The 24,736-nt window shown below is 41.3% G+C and overlaps 1 protein-coding gene across 11 annotated transcripts in view; it reads left to right on the top strand.

The window, feature by feature from the left end:
• The window catches only part of TRPM3 (transient receptor potential cation channel subfamily M member 3), a 585,468-nt gene that overhangs the window by 475,683 nt on the left and 85,049 nt on the right, over nt 1-24,736 (top strand). For 7 of the 11 annotated variants that reach the window (XM_024252049.3, XM_024252055.3, XM_054520036.2 and 4 more), the window contains 6 exons: nt 3,295-3,345; nt 13,234-13,374; nt 17,298-17,327; nt 18,203-18,492; nt 19,460-19,688; nt 22,444-22,611. In XM_024252049.3, coding sequence (XP_024107817.3) covers nt 3,295-3,345; nt 13,234-13,374; nt 17,298-17,327; nt 18,203-18,492; nt 19,460-19,688; nt 22,444-22,611 — 909 coding nt within the window. The remainder of the gene's footprint in view (nt 1-3,294; nt 3,346-13,233; nt 13,375-17,297; nt 17,328-18,202; nt 18,493-19,459; nt 19,689-22,443; nt 22,612-24,736) is intronic. The other 4 variants (XM_024252051.3, XM_024252058.3, XM_054520037.2 and 1 more) reach the window with 1 other exon arrangement.

Below are 24,736 nucleotides of genomic sequence, written 5' to 3'. Positions count from 1 at the left end.
TGTTTTTTAGCTTAGTAATGATTTGTTAATTTACTCACTAGGGATACCGAGGAGTAATCATAGGTAAAACTACTGTTTATGAAGTTATTGAGAGCGTTCACATGAGTTAAGTGCATTGGCTCTGAGCTCATACTAAAATCCAGTGAAATTTAAAGAGCAGAAATTTTTCCCCATTTAACAAATGAGGAAACTGAGGCTGTCTTGGTCCATTTGTACTACTATAATAAGATGCCTGAGACTCAGTAATTTATAAACAACAGAAATTTATTTCTCTGGGTTCTGGAGGCTGGAGAGTCTAAAATCAAGGCTCTGGCAAGTTCAGTGTCTGGCGAAGGCTGCTTTTTGCTTCCAAAATGGCATCTTGTTTTTGCATTCTCCTGAAGGGACAAATGCTGTGTCCTCACAAGGCAGAAGAGACAGAGGGCAAAAGGCCTGAATGTTGTGTGAGTTTCTCTTATAATGGCCTTAATCCCCCTCACAAAGGAGGAACCCTCAGGACCTAATCACCTCCCAAAGGCCCCACTTCTTTTCTATTATTATTATTGTTATTATTATTATACTTTAAGTTCTGGGATACATGTGCAGAATGCGCAGGTTCATTACACAGGTATACACGTTAAAGGCCCCACTTCTTAATACTAGTACATTGGAAATTAAGTTTCAACATGAATTTTGGAGAGGACACAAACATTCAAACCATAGCAGAGGCCAAGGTGAATTCAAGGTCACAAAACTCCTAAGAAAGAAGCCAGTAAGTACCGAAGCCAAGCTTCTGTCTCTGAGATTATTCCACCCCTCATTTTTCACAATGTCTCTGTCCCATCACACATAGGGCAAGCAGGATGGAGCTTATTTCCTGTCCCCAGCCAGTAGTAGTTGTTAGATGGTGCCACCCTGGCACCATCTGCAAAAAATAGAAACGGGTTAGCAGAATGGCTCCCGGTCTCTGTTTTCTCCACAGACTTTTCTTGGTTCAGCATACTGAGACTTTCAGGAAGAATAATGGGTTTTCAATTAAAAAAATAAATAAATAAAGACAAGCGTTGAATGGCCTATCAATTAGAGAATCAAGGGAGTAATTTATTCCAAAGACTGGGGAGTGGGGGTGGGTAGGAAAATTCTAGACTGAGGAAGGCCAGTAAGTTTGATCACTTCAATCTGCTGGTGGTGGCTTCCTGGAATACTTTGTTGAGGATTATGGAACAGTAAATAACCTCAGTAATAATAATAGCTAACACTGATTGGCATTAAGCACCATTTTTAATAGCTTTATAAACATTTTATCATTTAATCCTCACAACAACCCCATCAGATAAAGTGATACTATCATTCCCATTCTAAAGATGATAAACCTGAGTCACAGTTAAGTTGCTTGCCCACGTTCAGAGCCAGTAAGCAGCAGAGGTGTAGAGTCAGGCACTCTGACTCCAGAGTCTGTAGGCTGAATCACTGCACAATCCAGCATCCCCTCAGTGGAAGAAGAGCTCTGATGGGCATGTCCACATGAATGGGCAGGTCGTTGCAGCAGTTCACAGACCTGTCTCAATACTTGAATGGTTGCAACAGTGCTTAAGAATTTGCCATTGGCTGGGCGCAGTGGCCTCCCAGCACTTTGGGAGGCCGAGGTGGATGGATCACTTGAGGTCAGGAGTTTGAGACCAACCTGGCCAACATGATGAAACTCCGTCTCTACTAAAAATACAAAGTTTAGCTGGGCATGGTGGTGCACACCTGTAGTCCCAGCTACTCCAGAGGCTGAGACAGGAGAATCGCTTGAACCCTGGAGGCGGGGGTTGCAGTGAGCTGAGATCACACCACTGCACTCCAGCCTGGGTGACAGAGCGAGACTAACTAAAAAAAAAAAAAAAAAGCCATCACTATTTTAGATTATCTAATCATCTCACCAGATTTAGCAAATAAAATACAGGATGCCCAGTTAAATGTGAATTTCAGATTAACAACAGACAATTTTGTTATATCCCAAAGATTGCATGGGACATACTTAGGTTAAAATTGTACATTGTTTATCTGAAATTCAATTTTAATTAGGCATTTTGGATTTTATCTGACATTCCTATTCCTAAAAGACAATAGAATGGCAACTTATTTCACTTTATATTTACCTCAAATAAACATCCATTTTTTTACAAAACTCTCTTTTTCCCAGTCTGTGGCTTTTTCTTTAAATCAAGTTAAAGCAAACTGTCATCCAAATCCAGCCTGCTGCCTGTCTTTGTATGGGCTGCAAGCTAAGATTTTTTTTTTCACATTTTTAATGGTTGAAACAATCAAAAGAAAAATGCTATATTCTATGACACATTAAAATAATATGAAATTTGACTTTCTGTGCCCATAATTAAAATTTCATTGAATCATAACCAAGCTCATTTGTTACATATGATCTATGGCTACTTGCACATTACAACAGCAGAGTTGAACAGTTTCAGTAAAGACTGTGTGACGCACAAAGTCTGATTTACTCTCAGACCTTTTACAGAAAAAGTTGGACAACCCTCTTCTTGGACAATTTCTCATTCATGATGGGTAATAAACAAGTTGCGATGGCAGAGTGCCCAAGTGTATTTCCAATGCAGTCAATGGGTCCCTTTGTTCTCCCACCCTCATCCCGGCCCCCGGCTGCAAAACTGGCTTCTTCCATCACATTTTGGCCTAGCTGTCAACAGAGTTGACAACCTCCCTTACAAAATTTGAACCTAGAACCTCAAATACATTTGCTTGAGGAAATACAATTCAAAAATCTGCCAACGTGTTTGTTTAGAAGAAGCAGGTATGGCCAGTATGGTAGCTTATGCCTATAATCCCAGCACTTTGGGAGGCTGAGGTGGGAGGATTGCTTGAGGCCAGGAATTCAAGACCAGCCTGGGCAACATAGTGAGACCCCATCTCTAAAAAAAATTTTTTTAACAAAAACATTAGCCAGGCATGGTGTTGTGTACCTGTAGTCCCAGCTACTCAGGAGGCTAAGGTGAGCCCAAGAGTTCAAGGCTGCTGTGAGCTGTGATTATGCCATTGCACTCCAGCATGGGTAACAGAAGACCCTGTATCAAAAAAAAAAAAAAAAAAAAAAAAAAATCACTGACAAAGCTTTTCATCTGCAAATGGGGACAATTTAAAAGAAAGAAAGAAAAGGCAGATACACTGAGCAACTAGAACAAGGTCCATCTTAATGAACTGCCCTCCACCAGCCAGCGCCCTTCCTTCCAGATCCTTCTTGCCTTGCCAACCAGAACCCCTGACTAGCAAAACTGTTTGATTCTTCTTTATTGTTTTCAGAGACATGGGCCCTCAAATACATTGTACCACTTGGTCAGGGATGTCAAAAAGGTAAGAACCCTCTCGACTGCAGGTCGGAGGCCCTGTCTTGACTGCTTTCTGTGATTAGAGAGTGCCTCCGTTTTGCATGAGCTGCCAGAGTATTCCTGTCCCTATCAGGCGCCACTCATTTCAGAACTGTGTGTGTGTGTGTGTGTGTGTGTGTGTGTGTGTGTGTGTCTTTTAACTCTGATGCTTCTGTTCATGATGCAGCTGTGGTATTATCTCCAATCGCCGTGCTTTTAGATGCTTTTGGTGGACATAATGCTTTTGGGTAGCAGAACTCTCGGCTTTCCCCGTGCCAAGTGGATTTATGCCATTACATGTATTTTTCCATATGCCCCTCACTGTTTGGGGAGCTGGTTTCCATGCTGCCTGACTGACCACAAGAGTAAATCTTCATTCACCAGCTCCTGACACAATGTCACATCTAGCATTACATAGAGTGTAGTAAGTAAGCATAGCTCCAAATTTTCTAAAAACGGGGACTAAAACATAAATATGCATTCCATTCTTCTAACATTCTATTTTTTCCAGAATATTTTTTCACACTTTTCATCTCATTGGATGGGAAAAAAATGTTGGTAGGTATGGATCAGGTAGAATTATTTTCACTTTACAGATGAGGAAGCCGAACTACAAGGAGATGAGAGCTATATTGGCAGTTAGTGAAGAGCTAGGTTTAAAGTTCAGTTCCTTTTATTAATGATAAAATAATAATAGTCATGAGCTAGTGATGACTAGGTACACAGCATTGCTGCAAACTTTCAGTGCATCTTAATTCATTTAATCTTCACAACAATTCTATGAAATAGAATTATTATTTTATTATTACAGGCTAGGCACAGAGACTCGTGCCTGTAATCCCAGCACTTTGGAGGCCCAAGGTGGGTGGATCACCTAAGGTCAAGTTCAAGGCCAGCCTGGTCTGGTTAACATGGTGAAACCCTGCCTCTACTAAAAATACAAAAATTAGCTGGGCATGGTGGCATGCGCCTGTAAGCTCAGCTACTTGGGAGGCTGAGGCAGGAGAATCACTTGAACCCGGGAGGTGGAGGCTGCAGTGAGCCGAGATCACGCCACTGTACTCCAGCCTGAACAACAGAGCGAGATTCCATCAAAAAATTATTTTATTATTATAATATAGTTTTATTCCCATTTAAAGACAAGAAGAATGAAGTATAGGGAGATTCTGTTTAATCTTAGCCAAGTGCTTGTTCTTTTGCCCCATATTATCTCCTTCAGAGGTAGCTTGAGTTCTGAACCCTTAAACCCATCCCAGAAAGTGATGTTTTAATTCCAAAAAATAAAACAGAAGATGGCACTGCCCCCACCCCATACATATGTGCCCATACATGTATGCACACATTTGCCCACTATCACCACTTGGTAACAATTCTTCACCAAAGTCCACAGGACATATTCAGAGAAAGCTACAAAGTGAAGTCAAAAATACAGTATGATTTCTTCATCTCACAGGAAGTGATTGGCTAGAATTGCTCTTAGGCATCCTGTAACTACTTTTTTATTTTTCCTTTGAAAGGCCAAGCAAAGGCCTTGGGGCTACTTATAATGTACCTATTCACCTGCTGGACCTTTGCTAAGAATGAGTAAAGGATATAAAAATAACACACAAAAAATCAAAATCTCCGTCCTTTGGCCCTTGCAAACTTGCCTCCCATCTCTATACCACTTTAATGAAGGATTTTTCATCTGCTTGAGTGGGTGAAGCCTGTAGTTCTTTCAAAACAAGAGGGGAAAACACTATGCAATCTGTACTCCCAACTCGACAACCACTTTCCTGAGATTGTGTCTTTCACTGGTCTACCCATTCCATGCCATCATAGTAGATCTACCCTCGACAAACCCATTTCTCTTTCCTTTGAAACTTCCAGTTTTGTCTAATTCATCCTGGCTTAAAATTGCCTGAAAACTAAACTCAGAAGATTAGAAGTAGACACATTCGATGTGTCTTCTTCAGCAAGATAGTTGTTGCTCATGTTCAAGCAAATGTTTTGAGTTTTTCTAAAGTAATGACTTGGGGTATTCTCTCCTTCACCTTAAGTTAATTTCTGTCCCTGAAGGAATTGTGAGGTTTTCTAAAGAGACAGCTATGCCTTTGTCCCTCAATCCCAGTCATCACCAACTCAAACCTTTAAAAAGAGTCGGTCATCCAATTCAATGACCCAGCCTCCCAGCAATAATGTCTTGTCTAATTTTCAAAGGGATTTTTGCAGTTAGATTTCACTGAGTATAAATTATTAAAATCCCTCTCATTACTTTCTTTTCCCCATAGGACTCTGCTTTGCAATATTGTTTTCTCTTTTCTGAAATCCCTTGAGCTGCCTTTTGCATTTGCTCACGTCACTTGTAAGATTAGAAGGCATGTAAAGTATCTCTAAGGTAGGGTTTTTTGTAGCTTCTCAGCTAAAGATGTACCTGAAAAATAATATAGACTAACAAGAAAGAACAGGATGGTAAGAATTTGGGAGGAAGAAGGAATAAAAGCAGCTTTTTTCTTTCCTTTTAAGTATGATACAAATATTAGAGCAAGAAAATCATTATATAAGCATGCATTTACCATTTACTTGCAAATTTAGTAACTTGGAAAAAATGATAACAAATGACCAAGAATAGTACTGAACTGGTCTAGAAATAATTTATCCTTTTACCTGGAAAAAGAGACTGCCAATAAGACAGGGAGACACAGAAAGCCAATGTTTAATTTCTTCCCTTGGGAAAAAGTAGAAGCAGGAAATGCAGAATGCATTATTTCCAGGACTAAGGTAAGTATCTGATGATGGGAGAGCAAGAAAGATGAACAATGGTAGTCACAGGAGTTGCAGTGCCTACATTTTATGTTATATGGATTAAGGGAGCTGAAAATGAAGAGTTTTGTTTGTTTTGTGTTTGGGGAAGAAGGGAACAAGCGAGAAATTAACATTGGTGCACAACTTTCTCAGGTGACTTTCAGCAATTTTCAGGTGGTTTCAGGTGACTTTCAGGTGGTTTCAAGTGACTTCCAGCAATTTAGGCCAATAAGATAATCAAAGGCTACAAAACTAGAGTTAAAATGCTAAGAAAATCTTGGGAACTTAAAGCAATTTTCAAAATTAAGGAACATAATAATAATTAATGTGTGCTTTCTTCTTTACAATTATGGGGGGAAATATATGTGTGCATATATATTTGACCTGGACAAAATTAATGAATAAGTTATTAACTCTGGTACAAAATGCTATTCATGAGTTAGGAACACAGTCCTAGACCTTAAGCATAGTGTTTGATAATACATCTGTAACATTATATGTAAATAACTCTTAAGAATCAAAGGAATGCATTGAGGAATTATCAGACCATCATAAGTCAATCAGCATGACATCTCCAATTCACCTCTTCTTTGAGACCAACAGAACTGAATGTGGGGAATTGCTCCCAAGCTTGTTTTGAAATCTCAAATTATTTATATCAAGGGAACAATCTAGGAGCAATGAGGTAAAAAGAGTGGCACTTCAGCATTAATCAGAAATTTAAATTGTTTTAAACCAACCCAGTTCCCTGAACTATTTTCATGCATAAATCCATTGAATGTACCAATGCTCTCATATTAAACCAGAGTGGCCCAAGTCTGTCTGCTTTTCTGTGGAATATAACCTGCCATTTTAGTAGCTGTCTGCTCAATTTGTGCCTCTGTATGTTTTAAAGTAGTTTTTTCCTTTCTTAAATGTGCTAATACTTCAAATTACCTATACTATCCTTCCCCACCAAAAGAGGATGCTATTTGAGTGTTATGTGGAAGTAGTGGTGAAATTATGATAATTTAAAGTTCATTTACATGGGAATTAAGACCCAGAGCTTTTCAGAATGCAAAAAAAAAAAAAAAAAAAAAAAGGCATTTCAGACACACTTTGGGTAAGGAAAGGACATTTGCATAATCCCATCTGCTAAATGCATGGAAATCTGCAAAAGCATTATTATATTTCAGAGGATTGGTTGCCCGATATATTGCCATGTTAAGGGGCTGTACATTGGGGTGATGTCCTCTTTTCCCCTGAGCTCTCACCAGATGAAGCCCCTACCGGGTGATTACTCACACCAACTGCAGTCCACTTTTCTTTATTATACAAACTGTCCCATGGGAGTCTTCTCTTCACACTTCCTTGGTAAACCTGATAACCAGCAATCTTTTTATATCTTATGTATATCAGAAGGAACCAATCTTGTTTTGAAGGCTTGTTATGAGTTTCAAAGGAAAACAGTTTTCCTAAACAGTTGAGATCTGATAGTGACATCATGAGCTGACATCTGAAAAACTCCAGTCATTTTGAAGAGCAGATCTAATAAGTGAATTTAAACTATGCTTTTAATTAAAAGGTTTCCTTATGCATGGCATGAAGTAAACCTTAGCTTCAGGTTAGTAGTTCATAGCATGAAAAAAGAAGACAATATTTTCAAGTTGTCAAATCGTACCTACCCATAGAACCCAAGCCTGTCTAGCAAATTACTTGAATCACATGACCTCCCATTGTTAAGGCATGAAATGGGAAATAATAGTTCAGGCTTGACCAATTACCAAAGTCATTACCGAAGGGGGAGGGGGAAGTGCTAGAATAGAAACAGCAGGCAGAATGACTGTTCCTCCAGTGTCCTTTTTGACTTCTAATTTGAAAAGGACCCAAGCAAAGGAAGACTCCTCCAGAAGGTGTTTGGACTTTACCTGTTGGCATGTGAGGTACTGCTCACCTTCTCTGCTTTTTCCAGGGGAGCTGGATGCACTGAGCACCACCCCATCCCCATCTATCCTTTTACCATCCCTTGTCTCCAAGCCTCTGGTTCCATTAACCAAACTCCAGGGGATCACTGGAAGCTACATCAACCTTGGAAGCTCTGAACAGGGTCTTTGGCCAGTGGGCCGAAAGGAGTAAGAGCAGCCTGCCAGGTAGTGGTCATACAGTTGGATTTTTAGAAATAGACAGAATCTTAGAAGTTATTGTGTCCAAGCCACCTATTTTCACAGCATAAACCAAGGTACAGAGAGAGGAAGTGATCTGGCCAGGGTCACATGGGGTCAGGGCCATGGCCCAACCCAGAGCTGTTTCCTCTATGGGGTCATGTTGCTGGCTGCTCTCTGAATGAGTATCCATAAGTTCCCCTCTACCTGGCAATACCCATCCTAGGAGAAGCAATGCAAATGCATCATCTGTGACATCCACAGGTTCCAGTGAAGGCCATTGGCCCAGCTTAGTATCATGCACTGAGGCTGCCATCCCCCTCAGAGTCCACGCAGGACACCTATCCCAAGGGGCCTAAATTGTACTCAATTTTATTCATGTTATAAAATCGATTTCTTCCTCCCCAAGAAGGTTTCCACTCTTCCTAGTAAGAAAGGTAAAAGTAATTCCCTAACTTCTTTGCTCCCTAAAATCTCTGTGAAGAAACAGATGCGATCCAGCCTTGCAGGCTGAATGCAAACACATTACTTGTTAAATTTTCACTCCTCCAAATATCACTTACAGGAGAGCATCTGACTCACTCCTTAGTGCCTAATCCTTCATCCACTCTGGGTTTGTTTATATGGCCTTATAGTATATATAAAACATACATATACCATACATGTTTTATAGCAGTGGCTCATGCCTGTAATCCCAACACTTTGGGAGGCCGAGATGAGTGGATCACCTGAGGTCAGGAGTTCGAGACCAGCCTGACCATCATGGTGAAACCCCATCTCTCCTAAAAATACAAAAAAATTAGCTGGGCATGATGGCACATGCCTGTAATCCCAGCTACTCTGGAGACTGAGGCAGGAGAATCACTTGAACCCGGGAGGCGGAGGTTGCAGTGAGTCGAGATCACACCATTGCACTCCAGCCTGGGTGACAAGAGTGAAACTCCGTCTCAAAAGAAAAGAAAAAGCAAAAAAAAAAAAAAAAAACAAAAAAACGGAAGAGGCAGGAAAATGCTGCTGGGGAGGGAGGAATTCTCATTGGTTTCGGTTAGTTAAATATCACCCCCTTGTGATCAAACAGAACGCAAGCCCCCTCAGTGGTCATGGAATCATTTATCCTCTTTCAGGGCTGACCAAACATAAATCATTCTGAAAGAATCAAGCTTTATATGAGAAGATCCTAGCACCTTCTTGCCAATATATACCGCTAAAAGTCCTTTATGGATATAGCAATTTTCTAAAAATGTTCTATTTGCCCCTTAAATGTTTATTGATTTTGAATTTTACTATAATCACTTTCCTGACAACTCCCAAAGACACCTTGAAAGCATAAATATTCCCTTTCAGTATTGGTCTTCAAGCAATATTGGTGTCTTATTTTTAGAATTCTAACTGATGCTTACCTAAGTTTCTCAAAGCAAAATACATAGGTGTTAGGCTTGGTATTACCCACATTTTAATTTTTTTTTTTTTTTTTTTAAGACAGAGTCTTGCTCTGTCGCCCAGACTGGAGTGCAGTGGTGCAATCTCAGCTCACTTCAACATCTGCCTCCCGGGTTCAAGCGATTCTCCTGCCTCAGCCTCCTGAGTAGCTGAGACTACATGTGCATGCCACCATGCCCCGCTAATTTTTTGTATTTTAGTAGAGACGGGGTTTCACCATGTTGCCCAGGCTGGTCTCAAAGTCCTGAGCTCAGGCAATCCACCCACCTTGGCCTCCCAAAGTGCTAAGATTACAGGCGTGAGCCCACATTTAAAATTTTTTAAATTCCTACAAGATTAAAACTAGGCACAAATTTATAGATCTGCTCTGATTGCCTTTTTATAGCATCACAAAAAGTCCTTTGAGGATTTTCCTGAAACCTGGCCTTTGAACATTGCAGACCATAAAGGCCATGGAGTTCAAACCCCTTTCACTGGAAAGAAATCTGAGAGCTTCAGGGAAAGTGTCTGCTGGCCAAAGGACATATAGAAGCCCAGGGCAGCTGACTGGAAACTAGTGTGCTTCCTCCTCACCCTGCCAGGGAAAATGACACGATGGGTGGGCATCCTCGGGCGGTCATCCCCATAGGAGCCCTGTGGCTATGAATGAGGCTTACCCAGGCCAGTCCAGTCTCTGAGACTCTTCTACTCTTTAAATAACAGCCTCACCTAACAGTCCAGGAGAGCCAAAGCATACAGAAACTGTGGCCTTGTTAGCCTGCCCCAAAATAATGGAGAAAAGTGGTTGCATTAGTACTATTTTTAAACTCAGTTTAATTTTATGGGAAGGCTAATACATGAAAAGTTACTATCTTAAAACTTTCTCTGAGCTCCCTTTTTAATATTTTTTGCCATGCTCTGCATAAAGAAGTCAGACAATTGGTCTTTTTTAGCCTGAGGATAGCTTAGCTTGCTGATTCAGTTAGATGGATAAAGATAATCTTCAAACAAAGGAGATTTTGAAATTCTGAGGGGGGTAGAGGCCATTTTTGTGAAGGGACTATTCAGCTCATCAAATGGATGCCAGATTAGGCTGTGGAGGGCCAAGGTCGAGGACGGAAGGGGTCTGTGTCTCAAAATGTTCCACCTCATATATGATGCCCTTCACACAGCCCCATTTTGCCTGGCTGGCTCCAGTTAGATGCCCAAGCCTGCCATGTACCCCAAGCCAAGGGAGAGGTAGAACCCAGTGGGATGGGGTGGGAGCTAATTCTGGGGACAGCAAGAAGTCTAAAAAGCAGCAATGGGCTGGGCATGGTGGCTTACGCCTGTAATCCCAGCGCTTTGGGAGGCCGAGGCGGGAGGATCACCTGAGGTCAGGAGTTCGAGACTAGCCTGGCCAACATGGCAAAACCCTGTCTCTACTAAAAATACAAAAATTAGCTGGGCATGGTGGCATACACCTGTAGTCCAAGCTACTCGGGAGGCTGAGGCAGGAGAATCACTTGAACCCAGGAGACAGAGGTTGCAGTGAGCCCAGATCACGCCATTGCACTCCAGCTTGGGCAACAAGAGTGAAACTCTGTCTCAAAAAAAAAAAGCAGCAATGGAGTCTTATATGCTTGAGGCTGGTGCTTCAATTACTATCCCTTTGTTCTCACCCCATTGAGGATAGCCACTGAATTCCAGATACAGCATTACCTGTATTTCAAAGCAGATTTCCATAGTGAACTAGTGCTATTCCAACCAGGGATGAATAACAGATTATGGCTACTTGGTTTTGTTACTGAGAACATAATACTAAAAAACCCAAACCCAGACTTGATCCCAACAACATCAATTAATTTCACTGTTTTACTGGTTAACATTTTCAACAAAAACACTCTGAGTGCCCACCATATGCCAGGCATATTATAAGAGGCTCTGAGGATATGAAGATAAATCAAACAAGAAACATAAAGCTATAGGTTTAATGATAGGATGCAGTGGGATACCTCTAATCCTGAATCCCAAAACCTTCAAATGGATGCAGTTGCCCATAGAAAAGCTGAGTAAGGACAACTGAAAACCTACCCTCGGGTTAGCAAAAAAATTTTAATTAATTTCTGACTGAAAGCAATTAGCTTTTGACACTATGAATTTCCCAGTTCTGCTGCCTAATCTACCACTACCACCAGAAACTTACTGAGTAGACAAGCAGTTTGACAAACTTGAGTGTGCATCAGAATCACCTGAGGAGCTAGGAAAGGACACAGAGGCCCCGATACATTGAAGTAGGTGAGACAAAGTCCAGCCGTTTGTAATGTCACCAAGTTCCCCAGGGTATTCTGATGCCACCAAAGTTGGAAAACCACCACTATACATAATGAACGTCTTCTGTGAAGTGGCAGAAATCTCACACAGCATCCTGGGTGGGTCCTTCATTAAGGACAAAAGTGGATGGAGCCCCTCGTGTCTGTCCCAAATAGATTTAAGGGCATGAGGCTTCCTAAGCAGTGTGACACCCAGCCATTCATGGTATAGAGCGCTCTCCTGCAAGAAGGAGCTACACCAGGCAGTGAGAGTGGATTAATCATAACCTTTGGAATTCACTATGCGCTCAGACTTTCTCACAAATGGAACTAACTCTCCCTTGACCTAACAGTAAAAATTTTCTTAAGAACCTAAACTTTAGAAGTAGAAAGCAGTAATGAGTAAATAATAAGAAAATCTTTACTATTTTTGCATGTATAGATGGCAAACAGCTAAAAAAGACACCATAACTCTAGATCTTTAAGAAATGTTACTCTCTTTAAAAGAAAAAATGAAAAAAAACTCCTTAATTCTAGAAAAATAAATACTCCATTGATAAAAATGTCTTCTCCAATATCTCTCCCCCTTCTCTTTAAATGCAAGGGATGTTCATATACAACCTCATCCTGACACCCAAAATCCCCTCCCTAAATATTTCTCTTTTATGAAAAAAGTGTCAATTTTTTAAAATTATGGATAGAGGTTTTGTATTAAAGGAGACCTGAGTCCTAAAATCCCAGCTGATGGAGGCTCTGGTAATGACACTCATCTTCTGAAAGGAGTCTTCCTTTAATGGGTGGTAGAAACCAAATGATATCAAGAGAGTGGTAACAGGCCTGGGTCAGAGGCAGAAAGGGGGGCTTGGGGAGCATCTGGGAAAACCTAGTTCCTAGTGCCTGGGAGTGATAGCATTTGCCGTGTCTAGCCTTGTGTTTCTTTCTTCTACACTGGTGTTTTTTTCTCCCCAGCTGAAGACTTGAATAAATATTTTGATTTTCTATTATTGCCGACGATTACTGCATCTTCTTATTTAACTTATGTCTTCTTTCCAAGCGAGAGTATCCAGGTTTCGGTTGGATCTATTTTAAGGTGAATTAATTAACCAGCATAATAATACATTCATATGTTTCTTTTTTCATTATTTTTTTTTACTCTAGTTACAGAATACGTGAACTAGAATCCCTAGTAAACCACGTTGTCTTTTGGATTTGTCTGTTTGTTTCATTCTACCCTGATAGGGGAACCTGCCCCCAGACTACAGAATCAGCCTGATTGACATCGGCCTGGTGATCGAGTACCTGATGGGCGGGGCTTATCGCTGCAACTACACGCGCAAGCGCTTCCGGACCCTCTACCACAACCTCTTCGGCCCCAAGAGGGTGAGGCTGGCTGCAAATTCGGGGCCCCTCCTGGGAGGACTAGGGTGTATGGGATTTGGGTTGTGGCTTCTTTGTCTCCGAGGGGAATTAAAATCAGAAAATTGCGCTGAGAGTGATCCTAAACAAAGAAAAGTAATGAAATTCAAATTAATCTTATCATTGAGATTATTAAACTCAGCAGTTTTCCAGGTTTTGGGTCTTTATACCTTTAAAAATTGATGAGAACCTCAAGGAGCTTTTATCTATGGGAATTCTACCTATCGGTATTTATTTACCATGTTAGAAATTTAAATGGAGACTCTAAAAATATTTAATCCATTTTAAGTTAAACATAGGACTCCCATTATATGTTAACATAAAGAACACGTTTACAAACAAAAATGTATTTTCAAAAACAAAGAGTAAATTCATAATAGGAGCATTTTTTATCTTTTGCAAATTTCTGTAATGTCCAGCTTAATAGAAGAGGGCTAGAAATCTACTTGTGGATTCAGTCTATTGTAGGACATTCTGGTTGAAGTATATAAAGAAAATCTGACCCTACAAAAATATATGACAAACATAGCAAATATATCAAAGGAAGGAGTATTTTAACCCTCTTTACATATAATTGTAAATATCCTTTTTTTGATACTACACCAAAATTTAATAAGTAACAGTTTCTTTAAAATGAGTTGCAAGATGAAATCTAAAACCATGTAAGTGAACTTTTCAAATTCTGTTACATTGAAATTCACTAGTCTAGCCAGCCATGGTCCCAGCTACTAAGGGGGCTGAGGCAGGAGACTCCCTTGAGCCCAGGAGTTCGAGGCTGTAGTATACTATTATAGTGCCTGTGAGTAGCCCCTGCCCTGCAACCTGGACAACATAGTGAGACTCTGACTCTAAAACAATACAATAAAATAATAACAAAGTAAAATCCAATGGTCTATCTTGTACTTTGATGGATCTTGTAACATCATAGATTGGTCATGGAAAATTATTGGTTTGTTAAGGTATGCAGCTCTTCCAAATATTGACACATTTTATTATACAATTTCATTAGTATCACCTCCATCTCATGGGAAATGTCTTTCAGTACTGAAAAGCTGTCAAAGTCATGATGGGGGTGGGGGAGTAGATACAAGTTTTCCAAAATCCCAATTTTTTTCTTAAAAGTTTGAATTTTGTCATTGGCAACAAATACCATCAGTTGTCTTCCTTGAAATAACAGCCTCACCTTTGGTCATTCCAGAAACATCTGCCAAAGGTCCAAGTCTACATAACCTCAGTCCATCTGCCAATCAGTCCTTCAAGTAAAAATTTTTTTAAGTGGCTGTAATACAATCCAGACAATCACATAAGTGCATTTCCTCAGAACAACCCATAATAGTTCAGTATACAGCAGAACTATTTTAGGGGCATACTTCCCATTTCATCCCACAGAACAGTAAAAAGACAGTTAATCAAGGTTAAGGATTTAATAAAGTTAATCGTTTTTTAGACCTTAACAAGGCCATTCTTAAGTAAAACGGTTGCATTTGCTTTCTGCAAATGTGTAACACTGGAGTCTAATGACATCTGGTAAAGGTGGGTACCGCTGCCTTTGTTCTTGCCAAGGCACGCAGCAGCTTTACCCACCACTGCTTTTGCACCATCAGTACAAATGTCAAGATGGTGCCAAACCCAATTACATCTTAGTACTATTATGAAAATAGCTTTGACTTTACACACCCTCTCAAAATGTTTCAGGGACCCTCATGACCCATGGGTCACATTCTGAGAACTGCTGCCCTAGCTGGTAGTGGGCATGATTTTTTCTTTTTTTCTTTTTTTTTTTTTTGAGACGCAGTCTCACCCTGTTGCCCAGACTGGAGTGCAGTGGTGTGATCTCAGCTCACTACAACCTCCACCTCCCAGGTTCAAGCAATTCTCCTACCTCAGCCTCCAGAGTAGCCGGGATTACAGGCACGTGCCACTACACTCAGCTATTTTTTGTATTTTTTAGTAGAGAAGGGGTTTCACCATGTTGGCCAGGCTGGTCTTAAACTCTTGACCTCAGGTGATCCACCTGCCGCCTTGGCCTCCCAAACTGCTGGGATTACAGGCGTGAGCCACTGTGTGGAGCCATGATTTTTATATTTAACCAAGTTTTTTCCTGATTCTGAAAGCATTTTGTGGAACTAGTAAAGAACTTTGAAAACACCTAAAATTTAACAACAGGGATTTGTTTGAAAATGAAAAAATATATATAACAGAATTTTTTTAAAAATACCAATAACTATAAATAAGAAAAAAATGAAATAGATATTAGCCTAGTAGTCATTTTAGAAGCTGAAAGAGAGAAAAATGAGAGAGAGAGAGAGAGAGAGAGAGAGATTCGGTTTCAGCTGTTCTAACATGAATAGTCAAATACAATTTGGAGGAACTGTAAGTGCCGTACCCTTACCATTTACTCAAATAACTTTCAAGATGGCGCCCAACCATTCTGAAATATTTAAAAGCTTAAAATTGTTATTCCTGGCCCCCGGGTTGTAATTTTGTATTACCTCCTGTTAAATATAGATCAGGGTCTGTGTTCTTCTGAGTTGCCTTTTCTCTCCGACGCAGCCTGTGCCTGTTTTGCACATTCCCAGCATGGCCAATGATGCTTCCTGTGTGCTGACACTTTCCATGCTATTAAGCACCTTTGCCACCATCAGCACAGGCCCTCTGGCCCCACTCGCCCTTGCCCTGATATGCAGCAGCACAAGGAAATGGCCAGCGTAAAAAATCTAAACATATTAATATATTTCTGAATAATATCCCAAGTCTCCAGATAATAGAGGCTTTTCAGAGGTTTGAGAAATACATGATTCATTCTGCTTGATTGAAGGTTTCCTTGTTCATTTGTCTTTGTCTGTTCAGGCTGCTACAACAAAATACCATCAGCAGGATGTCTTATAACAACAGAAATTCATCTCTCACAGTTCTGGAGGGTAGGAAGTCCAATATCTAGGGACCAGCAGATTTAGTGTCTGATGACAGCCTGCTTCCTCATTCATAGTGACACCTTCTCACCGTGTCCTCATCCAGTAGAAGGGTGAATGAGCTGCATTGAGCCTCTTTTATAAGGGTACTAATCCCATTCCTGAGGGTTCTTCTCTCTTGATCTAATCACCTCCCAAAAAGTGTCCCCCCTAATACCATCACCTTTGGAATTAGAATATCAACATATGAATTTGGGAGGCAAAAACATTCAGACCAAAGCACTTGTCAAATACTACATGTTGTGAAGGTGTCAGCCAAGCAAGATGGTTATAGAAGGTGAAAGAAATCTTGGTTCACAAAAGACATTATAAACCTGCAGGCTCTATTCTCAGGCAATCTCATTATGCCTGGCTAGTTTCCTCATTTTCTGTAGATTCATTAAATTCACCAAATCCAAAATTCTCTTGGAATTTCTATAAATCAGTTTTTCTTGTGGCGTTTTATTTAGCAAAATAAAATAAATGCTATATGGTACAATAGTGTTCCTCTATTACCTGTTTAAAATATAATAGGACTCTTGGAGGCTGGGTGTGGTGGCTCATGCCTATAATCCCAGTACTTTGGGAGGCTGAGGTGGGAGGACCACTTGAGCCCAAGAGTTTGAGACCAGCCTGGCAACATAGTGAGACCCCATCTCTACAAAACATTTTTAAAACTTAGCCAAGCGTGGTAACATGCACCTGTACTCTCAGCTACGTGGGGCACTGAAGTAGGAGAATCACTTGAGCCCAGGAGGTTGAGGCTGCAGTGAACCATGATCATGCCTCTGCACTCCAACCCAGGTGACAAAGTGAGACCTTGTCTCAAGAAAAACAAAACAAAACAAAACAAAAATTATATAATAGGACTCTTCTTACCTTTATGAAAGAAAGATCTAACTGATCTAACTTTGTTCACAACATTTTTTTTAACAGCCCAAAGCCTTGAAACTGCTGGGAATGGAGGTAAGTGTTTGTCCAAATTATTAGTGCAATGATTTATTCTCTTTATTACCCATTATATATATGCTATATATATGGTATATATATAAAATAATATATAGTGTATATACACATAATATATATACTATATATAAAATATATATATTATATATAGTATATATAATGTGTAATACTATACATACTACATACTATAGTATGTATATATTATATATATATAATAATATATATATATAATGTATCATAAGGGTTGCTCACGGCACCTTTGAAAGTTCCACCATGAGGTTATATCTGCAATGCAAACAAAAAAAAAATCCTATTTGAAATACTAACCTGAAAACCAAGGAAGCACATAAATTCTAGTAATCAAAATCTATTCATGAGTGTTTAAAAATGGTGACAGGTCCAAAGGCCAGAACTACTTCAGAAATGCATCTAATAGGTATTCAGAAACTTGAGATAAATTATCCATTTGCCATCTTTTGTTCATGTGGTTACTGTCATATATGCAAATTAAAATCTAGAATGTCCTTATCCTTTCAGCAAAAAGGGTAGTGCTGTCCATCATTAGGTACAAACATTACCTTTTGAAGAAATAAATGAACAGAAGTAAAAAGAAAGAAAATGGCCCATTAAAAAATTATTTTTTAAATCAGAGTGTAACACTGACATGTTCACTTCAGCGCTATGCTTATGCATTTATCATCACTCGTTTTAAAGTTGGGCATGGATGAGCTTGTGAGTTCTTTTAGGACAGGAGCTGGCCTAGTTCATTTCAGTATTGATCCCAGAGCTAGCTGGGAGAAGATATACAACTGCTACTTGCTGAAATGAACCAATTCATTTCTAATTCAGCCTGTGTGATTTCCCTGTAATTACAGGATGATATTCCCTTGAGGCGAGGAAGAAAGACAACCAAGAAACGTGAAGAAGAGGTGGACATTGACTTGGATGATCCTGAGATCAACCACTTCCCCTTCCCTTTCCACGAGCTCATGGTGTGGGCTGTCCTCATGAAGCGGCAGAAGATGGCCCTGTTCTTCTGGCAGCACGGTGAGGAGGCCATGGCCAAGGCCCTGGTGGCCTGCAAGCTCTGCAAAGCCATGGCTCATGAGGCCTCTGAGAACGACATGGTTGACGACATTTCCCAGGAGCTGAATCACAATTCCAGGTGGGTCTACCCAGCAAAATGGGCTGGTCAGGGGGAGAGGAGGAAAGGTGGGCTCCCAGTGCTGGAGGGTCTGAGCTACTCAGAACTTTAAGGGAAGTCAGTATCATCCCAGAGATGCACACACAGGATGGACACAAACAATTCCCCTTTATTGTGCACAGTGCCACAGATGGTGGTACCTATAGAAACATGGAACATTTCATCCTCTCAACTTCCCCATGAGGTAGGCCCCATAGTTATGCACTTCTTTCAGCTAGGAAAAATGGGGCTGAGAGAATTTAAGTAACCTATCCAAGATCACACATTTGTGGTGGCAAGGCTGGAATTTGAACTGAAGTTTGACACATTTAACAGGACACACTGCCTGGTGCAGTGGCTCATGCCTGTAATCCCAGCACTTTGAGAGGATGAGGTGTGTGGATCATTTGAGCCCAGAAGTTTAAGACCAGCCTGGGCCACATAGCAAGACCCCATCTCCAAAAAAAAATTAAAAATTAGCTGGGTGTGATGATGCACCCCTGTAGTCCTAGCTACTCAGGAAGCTAAGGTGGGAGGATCTCTTGAGCCCCGGGGTCAAGGCTGCAGTAAGCCATGATCATTCCACTGCACTCCAGCCTGGGAAACAGAGAGAGACCCTGTCTCAAAACAAAAAAAAAAAAAAGAAGAAGACAATGACATACTGTACTCTATTGATTGCTTGCTCCACCTCCTACACTCATATGACTGAACCTGAGGGCCTGAGTACAGAGATCATGTATTGTTTGACTTATACCCCCAGTTCTATACATGGTATCTGGCACATAGTAGATGCTTAGTGGATGCTGGCTGGATGAATTTACAAACAGACTAGACCCCATATGAAACAACTACATCACCCAGTGACCCCATTTTCTGGTTGGCCAGCAGGTCCACTTTTATAAGTCTCCAAGCTGACCTGAAGGACTCTTCCACCCATTCTGTCTTTCAGAGACTTTGGCCAGCTGGCTGTGGAGCTCCTGGACCAGTCCTACAAGCAGGACGAACAGCTGGCCATGAAACTGCTGACGTATGAGCTGAAGAACTGGAGCAACGCCACGTGCCTGCAGCTTGCCGTGGCTGCCAAACACCGCGACTTCATCGCGCACACGTGCAGCCAGATGCTGCTCACTGACATGTGGATGGGCCGGCTCCGCATGCGCAAGAACTCAGGCCTCAAGGTCAGTGCGCCCAACAAGGCCCTCCTGGCTATGAGGACCGGCGGGTGGCTTAGAGTTTTCCCAGCCAAAATCTGCCATGGGATTGGGCATCCTCTTATCTCAGGAGGGAGGTTCTAAATCCTGACTGTGCCTCAGAATCCTGTGGAGTGTTGCTTGGTTTTGTTTATTCCATATAGAGGCTGGGGCCTCTCCCTGGGTCCTGCTGCATCAGCATCTCTATAGAGGATGCCTGGACATTAATATTTTTCGGAGGAGTCAAAGGGGATGGCCACGCACAGGTACTGCAGGGGCTACCATTTGCACGAGCAAAGCCAGCTGCACCAGGAGTCCCCACCTAGGCCACCTGTCACTGCAGAGGGTGCCTGAACCCCTGGTCCTCCTTGGCGTCATATCATAGAGACATTGGCTCTTACCAGATGTGCTTGAGAGGTCTTTTTAAACTAAAATAAAACTGAGATAGATTTACTTGGAAAGCCGTTGCTAGATAATCCTAATCTATTCTTAAATGAAGAAAAACAAGTCACAGACCACTGTATATAATCTGAGGCCATTTTTAATGTGTCTATGTTTAGTTATGTCTGTATAAATTATCCTATAAAAACCAGGAAGGACACATAGTAAATCGTCCGCAGCGGTTACTTCTGAGGTTGAATGGACTGTGAAAGAGATGTTACTGTTTTTAAGGGAAATAGGATGGTGTATAGCGTTTGCTTTTTTTATGTTCTTTTCAGTGTTTTTCAAGGAAACTGAAAAAGGAAAAGAAAGAAAAAAAGGGGAGATGGAAGATTGAAAGAATATGGGGAGTTTTTTGTTTGTTTTAATTTAAGGTATACAACAAGATGGGTTTTTTGAGGGTTTTTTGGGTGTGTGTTTGTTTTTTTTGTTTTTTTTTGGAAACAAGGTCTTACTCTGTCACCCAGGCTGGAGTGCCACTGCAACCTCCACCTCCTAGGTTCAAGCGATTCTCCTACCTCAGCCTCCTGAGTAGCTGGGATTATAGGCACCAGCCACCATGCCTGGCTAATTTTTGTATTTCTAGTACAGACGGGGTTTCATCATGTTGGTCAGCCTGGTCTTGAACTCCTGACCTCAAGTGATCCACCCGCTTTGGCCTCCCAAAGTACTGGGATTACAGGCATGAACCACTGGCACCTAGCCACAACATGATGTTTTGATATACATAGTGAAATGGTCACTCTAGTCAAGCAAATTAACATATCATCTTGCCTCATTACCCTTCCCTGTGTGTGCAAGAGCACCTAAAATCTACTCTCTTAGCAAATTTCCAGTATACGGTACAATATTTCAGCTAGAGTCCTCGTATTGTACATTACATCTGTATGGTACATACTCATCCTACATATCTGCAACTTTGTTCTCTTTGACCTATATGGCCCCATTTCCCATTTCCTCCCCTCCCCAACCTCACCCCTGCCCCTGACACCCACCCTTTTATGGAACCAACACCCCTTCTCCATACCACTTTTCCCGTGGGCTCTTGGTCTAGAGTCACAGAAAGGTTCTGTGATGTGGGTCATGGGCACTCCATAGCCACACTGCTGGTGACCGCCAAGCCCGGCCTCAGGAAGGGAGCCAAGCCGGCTCTCAGCTCCGAGGACAGGGTGTCATGTCCTCTGAAGATGCCAGCATGTCACCTGAGCCTCCATAGGCCAGCCAGGCATCCAGAATTCAGCATCATTAATTCACAGCCATTTTCCCTGAACTACTTTGGCGTCCCTGTGGGCATTCAAGCAAGGACTGTCCGTGCCTCATTACTTGAGGATCATTTTTACTGACCCTTCAGGGGGGTCTTAGCCCCTCACCTTGGAGCAGTTTCTTCAAGGAGGTTCATCTTCAGAAGTCTTGTGCCCCAAAATTGTTTTAGGATTGAGAGAAGAGGTGAGAGAGGACTTGGGGAATACAGTCAGACGTCAGTATTATCATGCAGAAACACACATGTTCATTCTGAAGAATGAGACGACCCTCTCAGAAGAAAGGCTTCTGTATTTAGTGTCCTTGCATAGATTTATGCATGATGTTTATACATGAGAGAAATACGGTGCTGGCTTCCCCCGGGGTTTGTGTGTAAGGGGACTCTCTCAGCGCATACGGAGCCCACTGGGGTGTGTGTGTGTGTGTGCGTGTGTGTGTGTGTTTCTGCTGTTCTCGTAGCAAATACCAGGAAGGTGCCCTAAAATGAATTAAATGCTTTCCTACATGTATTCTTTCAAGGTCAACTTAGGACAGCATTTTTTTTTACAGAGATAATCAGATAACACATAATCCACTCCACTTGACACATTAGCAAAAAAAAAAAAAAAAATGCCAATGGACAGATGTATGAATTGATTTCACAGTCAAAATCAAGGGCTGTCTAATGGCTAAATGTAAATCTGAATTCTTTCCCACTTTTGCCTTAAATAGAGTCTCTTTTTCCTCTGTTACCCACATGCAAAGTGGGTGTTAATTGGGTAAGACAAATTTGGGCAAAATGCTTTTTTCCTCCAAAAATGAGACTGAGCTGTGCAAAATATTTCCTAGATGGGACAAAATGATCCTCTTAGTATTAATATGTTAATATGTTAGTTACTCAGATGTCCACGTCCCCCACAGAGCATATAACAACTGTGTGTGCACGTGTACACACACACACACACTCTTATACCCCACACCTCAGGCTCTCTGATTCTAAACAACCACCCTAATCTTAATCCTTTAAATGTGATTATTATTATTATCATTATTATTACTTTAGGTAATTCTGGGAATTCTACTTCCTCCTTCAATTCTCAGCTTGGAGTTCAAGAACAAAGACGACATGCCCTATATGTCTCAGGCCCAGGAAATCCACCTCCAAGAGAAGGAGGCAGAAGAACCAGAGAAGCCCACAAAGGAAAAGGAGGAAGAGGACATGGAGCTCACAGTAAGAAAACACTGCACAGTTATTCTCTGTGGGCAGAATTCCTTATCCACTTGTCCCACCGATATGCTCAAGATTCAGTAACTCCTTAGGTCAGACATCTGTTCCCAGCCTTCCACCAAGTTTAATCATGGAGTGCTTTCATTTCAGTATTGAGACCAGAGTATTGGAAAAGTGTAAATAACATGACCGTAGGGTCCACCCATATGTGAAATCTTGCAGCCAGCTAGTGGTGCAGGACAAACCAGTGAAATTCTAAAGCAAGACACTCTACATTTTCCAAACAAGCAAAGCTTTTTGAACAACCAGATGATGTGTCTGTCTCAGCACACAGAGAATGAAAGGGAATCCATGATTTGAGAGCAGCCAGCTTCACTGAGCTGGTACCATTCTGCGGATCAGAAGCTAAGCCTGTATCTGTCTTCAGGGTCAGGCTCACAATTACAGCACTAATTGAATTTTGAGGTTTGTATGCAAAGCTTTTATTAGCTCTTCCTGGTATAATTATAGAGCATAGAGGCTTTGTTCTGCAGAGGGAAGGGGGCAGCTGGACATGGGACAGCTTCTTGCAACCCCCGCCTGAGCAGCGTGACTGCCACTGGCTCATATGCAGAGGCTAAAAATATCACATTCTGTTAAAGGGACAAACAAGGCTTCATAGCTTGGAAGTCATCAAGCAATAGCTCCATAAGGACTTTCTCAATGTGCCTCACCCTCCCTCACCACCCCCACCAATGACCGTTGCTGTAGTGACCCAGAAGCTATAAGGGGTGAAATCACAAATTAGTTTTGCTCAGGTGACAAAAGGCCTTTGCATTATTATCCTAGTAGGACAGCAGTGTGAATTGTTTCTCCTGCAGGTAAACAATATTTCCTTCCAGTAGGCTTTTCCTAAAGATCTATTTGCAGACACAATCCCTGACTTACTGAATGAAAGGCCAACTTTTGTTTCAGTTTGAGGATTTGTATAAAAATCTGTGGAGGAGTCGGCTCAGCTCTGTAACAGATGACTGTCTTCCCTAACAATCTCACCATAATTTTGTCCTCTGAATGAAATATAATAGTTTGATCATTAGGAGAAAATTGGCAATAGTAATACTGAATCTTTATTGAATATTTCAGCTGAACATGTGCTCTGGAGCCAGAATCCTGCCCCATTTCCTACTTGCTGTGTGACCTTGGGCACAATTTTATAACCTCAAACACAGGAACAATAATGTTGTCTACCTCACAAGTAGTTGTCTAGTGTAAAAAGTGTGCCTGTAAACTACTTATATTGGAGACTGGCACACTGTGAACTAATACTGTTTTAACAGTGCTAAGTGCTTTACACATACTTACTAATGGAATCCTCACAAAAGTCCCACAAGATAGGCACTATTATTATCCCCATTTTATTTATTTATTTATTTTTAGAGACAGGGTCTCACTCTATCACCCAGGCTGGAGTAAAATGGTGTGATTATAGCTTATTGTAACCTCAAATTTCTGGGCTCAAGGGATCCTCCCACCTCAGCCTCCCAAGTAGCTGGGAATGCACGTGCACACCACAACACCTGGCCTTTTTTTTTTTTTTTTTTTTTTTTTTTAAGAGATTGCCCAGGCTAATCTTGAACTTCTGGTTTCAAGCAGTCCTCTAGCCTTGGCCTTCCATACTGCTGGGATTACAGGCGTGAGCCACCACGCCCAGCCCTAATCCCCATTTTACAAATGAGGAAGCTGAAACTCATAGAGGTTAAATTGCTCAAGGATACCCAGCCTGTTCATGGCAAAGCTAAGATTAGAACCCAGGCATATAGACTCCATCAGCCACACTTTTAGACAGTAGGTTAAGGGTGAGAGAGAATGTCTCTCTAGTCTCAAGTGTGGCCACTCAGCCGATTTGGTCCACCATGTAGCAGAAAGAATCCAAAAGTGATGAATGAGCCTCCAAAGTCAAGTGTGGCACAGTCCTGACATCAGCACACATCCTAGGAAGACATCCAGAAACTGAATCAGCATTCTCTCTGGTTGGGTCTCAAGGAAGAAAGCAAAGGGAGGTAGCTTCCCCTGCTCAGCCTAGAGCTTTGAGAACCTGATCCTTCAAGAAGCCACCATAAGAGATGCATCTCTAGACTAAGAGCAAAGT

This window comes from Pongo abelii, chromosome 13, assembly GCF_028885655.2.
Source record: "Pongo abelii isolate AG06213 chromosome 13, NHGRI_mPonAbe1-v2.0_pri, whole genome shotgun sequence".
Taxonomy (NCBI): domain Eukaryota; kingdom Metazoa; phylum Chordata; class Mammalia; order Primates; family Hominidae; genus Pongo; species Pongo abelii.
This window is presented reverse-complemented; position numbering and strand designations above follow the sequence as displayed.